Raw genomic sequence first — 6,145 nt, forward strand, 5'->3', positions numbered from 1 at the left:
CAGCTACCCTTCAAGGTCTCCAGAAGCTTCTCCTTCACTATTCCTCCTCGCCCTCCCACTCCTGACCCATCCCACTTCATTTTGGAATCCCCTACAAGGCACTTGATGGCACCCTGTCCTGCATGATTTGATTTGTTGTACACTGATTGCTTCCCCAATGGGAATGGAAGCGTATGAGGGCAGGCGCAGCATGTTAACATGTGTCCCAGTATCCCAGCACACCGAGCAGCTGCTGAGCGGATATGCGCTGCTGAGGTCAGCCCCAGGGGACAGCATCCCAGGGTCACACTCACTGTGCTCGGAGGGGACTCTCCACGCCAAGAGAAACACTTTGCTCCATCCCCTCCAAGTCTGGAAGTGCTCCTATCATCAACATGAGAATAAGTCACAGCCCAGTCCTACGGGAAGATTCCTCCAGGGCTGGTCCTCTGTTTCATTTTCCCTCCAGGGAGTGTCCCGGGCAGGGCGGATCAGGGAGCTGGGGCTTTAAAGCACGTGACAAGACTTTTCTTTCTGAACCTACCCTTGTTCAGGGTTCAGTGAGCATATGGGCAGGAGAAGAAAAAGTAGGTGGTGAAAAACCGGGGTCCACATGCTCTGCAGGAGAGCAGCTGTCCTTACGTAGACACACCACACCAGTGCATGTCTGCCCTCTGCGCGGAGGTTGCCAAAGTTGGTAGATTATAAACCCAGGGATGGTTTCTTGCTGTGGGAGCCCAGAAGGAACATCTGGATAAAGGTTTGGCTGGAGCCACTTGATTTAATTTCCTCGGGAAGGAAAATCAATGACAGCAGTGAAAGGGAGGGGGAGAGAGGACAGGAAGGGGCCCCTTGCCTCAGGTGACCTGGGTAAAAGACATGACATTCGTCCTCCTTTCCTGCCAATCATGTGAACAGGGAAACCACTGGGAGGGCTGGAGTGAAACAGCGGGCCATTTCCAGAATCATAGCAGCAGGTGCACTGAGAAGGCAGAGAGACTGAAATACCTGCACTGCCTTTGGGTGCCCTCCCAGTGCCCCAGGACAGATACCACTGGCCTCCAGGATGGAAAACTGCAGCAGGGGACTGGAGTACCTCTGGAACCACCTTGATTCCCTTTGTAAACCTGCAGGGCAGCGCCCCCTCCTCCCACACAAAACAGAGAGACTAACGATCTCATTCCCGCCACTTCATCCCTGAGGCTTTGTATAAGCTGGTACCCATTACTGGACATTCTAAAGAGGCAGTCAGTCTATTTGAACCAACACCTGTCAGTCATCTGGACACATCTAAGACCTGGGCAGGAGCAGTTCTCTCTTTGCTGCTCAAGCCTAAAGGAAATGACCTTCAGGGCAAAGGTGGCACCTTCTCTTTTATCTTCAAGGTAGGGTGAAGCCCGAGTCGTGCCCACCCCCAGTCCCAGCCAGCAGGGGTGTGTTAATCCACAAGCGTTCGCTTCACAGCCTTAGAGGGCTTGGCGGTGAGACGGTGTGGAGGAGAGCTTTGGCAAGATGCCCCGCTTTTAGGCAGATTGTAAATTGCAAACAAACAACTTGTCTCTGCTCTCCTTCCTTTACTTCCCGTGTGTAATGAAAAACAACAGAGCCCTGCAGGCACAATCCTTCTGTTTCCTCCTCAGATGTGTTGTTCACAGTTCCCCGCTGGAAATGACTCTGGGCAGTCACTGGGCAGTCACGGACGCTGGCTTTTATTCCTGCCTCGGCATCTCACTGAAATCCACAATCCTCAGACATCAATTTCCTAGATCCTCCTTCCCCCCCCCCCGCCCCCCCCCCCGCACACCTGGATGTACCCTAGAACTAGCCATCAAGCTCACTGTTGTGGTGGGAGCCATGTGGGATTATCCAGCAGAAAAAGCAACAGCAGGAATCGGGAGCCCATCGCGGACAGCTAACCCCCCAGAGAGACACTGCAGCCAGTGTTACACCTACTGTGATGTTTTGCCAGAATCATCCAGTGACGAGGGAACAAAGGGATTTGTTCTGAGTTTAGGGATTACTCGAGGCAAGGTTACAATCTGTAGAAACCAGCCTTTAATGTGGACAAGCAAATCCTTCCATCCTCTGGCCACCTCCGCCATCACAAAGGCAAAGCATCCTTCTCGGCTGCACCACAGTTTAGGGGGTGGGTAGGATAATAAGAAGGTGCTGCTGCCTCTCTGTAATTTTCACACCAGGGCTGCCTTTTTGCCGACAGGTTTCATATCTGGGAGAACCAGGCTTGTTCCTCAGAGCTGCTGAGAACCATGTTAAGAAGGGCTTAAAGCCTGCAGACCAAGGCTGGGAAACCCAGCCCCAGGAGACCACAGCGGGACTGCGGGGTTGGGGGGGTGGAGCGGGGGGAGGGTCTGGTCATCCTTTGCCTTTCAGCTCCATCCACACTCCATGCTGATGGCTGGATCTAAGGCCACCCAGGCGTGTCTGTGTCCTGACAACCTGAGACAAACAGAATTCACCCCTCTATCTTCAAGGTACGGGGCAGGGGAGGTGCTCAGCAAAGAGTTGTTGATGATCAAATCATGAGCTTTCCAAGTTTTCTACCCCAGTCAAGGCGGGGTTTGCTCTGACTCCAGAACCAGAAACAGCAAGGGACAGACTTTTTTTTTTTTTTTTTTTTTGATTTCCAAAGATACATCAGCCGTAGAAAAACTAACACTTGCCTCAACCAAGTCACATTTTATTTCCTGGGATGAAAATCAAGAGAATGAATTATCAGAAGTCTTCCTCCAACATCATTAAAATGCTTTTCGAAGAAAGTTACAAGCACTGTTTAAGGCGTACAGAAAAAGTTAGACTTGCCTTTCTTCCAGAGCATTCCCTGCCCTAGACACAAAGCACCAACACTACATCTCAAGAAAGAGAGAGGCTTGCAGACACAGGAACCAGAAAAACCGGACCAGGGTCTCTGGCTCTAATATAAGTATCACAGGAGAACATCACAATAACCTTCTCTTCCATAAATACAACATACATCTTGAAAATATATCCAAAATATCTCCATCTGAACTACTGTACAAAAATCCACTTGCCAGCCATAAAAATAATATTTTCCCCTATACACAAATATAATCATATGTAAAGCAAATTTGGAACGCAGGGATATTGGTTGGGGGGTGGGTTACAAAACCTCTGGGGATCTGGGCTGTTTACGGTCATTTTTGTTCGGGTTACCCCTCTGCTGGGTATAGGAAACTGGCGACAAGTACAACCATCCCCCAGTGCTCACCATTTCAACAGCTCCTGCGTCACGGAATGTGGTACTTTTTAAAAATAGGCGACCCTTGGTGTCATGGAAAGAAGAAGGAAAATGAGGGGATCAAGGTGGGGGTGGGGAGGCAGAAGGGGAGCAGTGGGAGAAGAGAGACAGACATAGGTTAGCGTGTGGGCTTGAAATACTCTGCGGCATAAAGTAGATCCCCAGGGTCAGGAGGCCTCCGCTGTCCCCGGGCCACGGCCAGCTGTCTGCCTGGGTCTCCCTTACAGATCCGTTTCCCGACTGGCGTCCAGGCAGAGGGCATACAGGGATCTCCGCAAATCCACATTGCTCTTGGCCTTGAGGTTACACTTCTCCAGGGGGCAGCTGCCCCTTCGAGATCCATCCGCATTCTCCAGGGACCCCGCAGCCTTGCAGGGGGACGCCTGGCTCCAGCTGGCCTTCCGCTGGCCTGCGCCGGCCGGTCCTGTCCCCTGGCTCTGGCTGCCCTGCTCTTCCTTAAGGGCTGCCTGCTCCTCGTGGTCCGTCTCCCGGTGGTAGAAGTAGTTGAAGTTGGAGACGATGACGGGCACGGGCAGGGCGATGGTGAGGACCCCGGCAATGGCACACAGCGAGCCCACGATCTTGCCCCCCACCGTGACAGGCCTCATGTCCCCGTAGCCCACCGTGGTCATGGTGACCACCGCCCACCAGAAGGCATCCGGGATGCTGGAGAAGTGGGTCTCCTGGTTGTCGGCCTCTGCGAAGTAGACGGCGCTGGAGAAGAGGATGACGCCGATGAAGAGGAAGAAGATGAGCAGACCCAGCTCCCGCATGGAGGCCTGCAGGGTCTTGCCCAGGATCTGCAGCCCCTTGGAGTGGCGGGACAGCTTGAAGATGCGGAACACCCGGACCAGGCGGATCACTCTGAGGATGGCCAGGGACATGGCCTGCTGCCCGTTCTGGCCGCCGCCTCCCCCCGGCTGCTGCTCCAACAGCTCGGTGCCCAGGGTGATGAAGTAGGGGAAGATGGCCACCACGTCAATGATGTTCATGATGTTGCGCGAGAACCCGGCCTTGCTGGGGCAGGCGAAGAAGCGCACCAGCAGCTCGAAGGTGAACCAGATGACGCACGTGGTCTCCACGATGAAGAAGGGGTCAGCCAGCGTCCTGGGCAGGAGAGGCGCCGCTGTCGGGCCAGAGGGAGGCGCCGCTTCCCCGCTGCCATTGGCCTCCCTGTGGGGCTCAGGGGGCTGGTGGGGCACCGGGCGATGGCGCAGCAGCTCCCGTTCATCCCTGAACTCAGGCAGGGTCTCCAGGCAGAAGGTGATGATGGAGATGAGGATGACCAGGACCGAGACGATGGCGATGCCCCGCGCGGAACCCGAGCTCTCGGGGTACTCGAAAATCAGCCACACTTGGCGCTGGAACTCGTTGCGGGGCAGGGGCTTCTCCTCCTCCTTGATGAAGCCCTCGTCCTCTCGGAAGCGCTCCATGGCCTCATCCCCCAACTGGTAGAAGCGGATCTCATCTGCGAACACGTCCAGGGAGACGTTGACCGGCCTCCGCAGCCGGCCCCCCGACTGGTAGTAGTAGAGGATGCCGTCGAAGCTGGGCCGGTTGCGGTCGAAGAAGTACTCGTTCCTCAGGGGGTCAAAGTAGCGCAGGCGCTTGGCGGGGTCTCCCAGGAGCGTGTCGGGGAACTGCGCCAGGGTGCCCAGCTGCGTCTCGAAGCGCAGCCCGGAGATGTTGATGAGGATGCGCTGGTGATGGAGGGACCCCGAGCCCAGCACCTGGTCCTCCGCCACACCCAGAGCGGGGTCGCCTTCTCTCTCCTCGTCCTCCGGAGGCAGCCGTCTAGCCCGGGGCAGCTCCTGGGGCACCGGTGGCACCGGCCGGCCTCCCGGGTCCGCACCCCTCTCGGCGCCGCCGCGATCCCTTGGCGCTGGCTCCTTGAGTCCATCGCTGAGCGCAGCCGTCGGGGGGCAGCGGAGCGCTCCCCCTGTGGCCCGGACCTCCTCTCCTCCCCTGACGGTCATGGCACCGCCGTTCTCCGGGGGCACCAGAGCGACCTCCATGGCCCGGGGGCGGGGGGCATGCTGCGCCCCTGCGGACCGGCTCCGGCGCCCCCTCTCACCCTGCTGGGCGCCCCGCGCCGGGCTCCTCTCCCACCAGCGGCCGGCCCAGCTGTGGGGCGGGCTGGGGGGGCTGGCGCGTTCTCCTCGTTCGGTCCTGACGTCAGGAAGCCGCTGCCCTGCTCTCTGCCTCTCTCGGCTCCGGCAGCCCGTTACCAAGCAGCCAAAAGCCGCCTTCCAGCAGATGCAACCTCCAGCCGCCAGGCTTGGCCTCCACCCGGCGCAGTTCCCCGCCTCCTGCCCTCCCCTCCTCCCCCCGCCTCCCCTCGGGGCACAGAGGCCGCGGGTGTCTCCCCGGAGGGCGCAGCTGGGGCCCCCGGCGAGGGAGGGAGGGGCTGAGCTGGGAGCAGCCAAGGAGGAAGCCTGGGAAGGAAGGGAGGGAGGGGGGGGGAGGAGGGAGAGGGAAGGGAGGGAGTGGAGAGGATGGAGGGACAGGTTGTACCGAGAGCGCGCTGAAACTCCCAGGGCAACCAGATGAGAAAAGCTCTGGATTTCAGTTCACCTGGGAACCCGCTGAACGCCGAGTGGACTCTAGGGGAAATGAATTGTCTTGGGCTGGAGGGATGAGACTTCGAGATGAGTCGGAGTATGAGAGAAGACAATCCTTTTTACATTTCTCCTTTGGCGGAAAGAGGGTTCTCTCTTCTTTAGGAAGAATTACAAACAGGAGGGGGCGGGACAGAGCTATGGACCTTGAAAAAAAAATATGTGTATGTGTATATCTCCAGACCAATGGAGAAGCATCTCTCTTCCCATCTCCCTACATACATTTTCGTCAAAAGGTAACTGGCTGAAAATTTACAGCATCTCCCTGCCC

General features: G+C 57.0%; 1 protein-coding gene across 1 annotated transcript; it reads right to left on the reverse strand.

Annotated features, from left to right (window-relative positions):
• Positions 1–2,660: 2,660 nt before the first annotated feature.
• KCNA5 (potassium voltage-gated channel subfamily A member 5) lies at positions 2,661–5,403 on the reverse strand. The gene has a single exon (XM_082420485.1). It carries the CDS (start codon positions 5,269–5,271, stop codon positions 3,478–3,480), a length of 1,794 nt encoding a protein of 597 aa, XP_082276611.1. The 5' UTR covers positions 5,272–5,403; the 3' UTR covers positions 2,661–3,477.
• Positions 5,404–6,145: the final 742 nt, after the last annotated feature.

Source organism: Balaenoptera physalus (assembly GCF_965194825.1).
Source record: "Balaenoptera physalus genome assembly, chromosome: 13".
In the NCBI taxonomy this organism is placed as follows: Eukaryota; Metazoa; Chordata; class Mammalia; order Artiodactyla; family Balaenopteridae; genus Balaenoptera; species Balaenoptera physalus.

Coding starts and splice junctions, on each gene's coding strand:
- KCNA5 (XM_082420485.1), bottom strand. CDS start 5,271: ATGGAGGTCGCTCTGGTGCCCCCGGAGAACGGCGGTGCCATGACCGTC.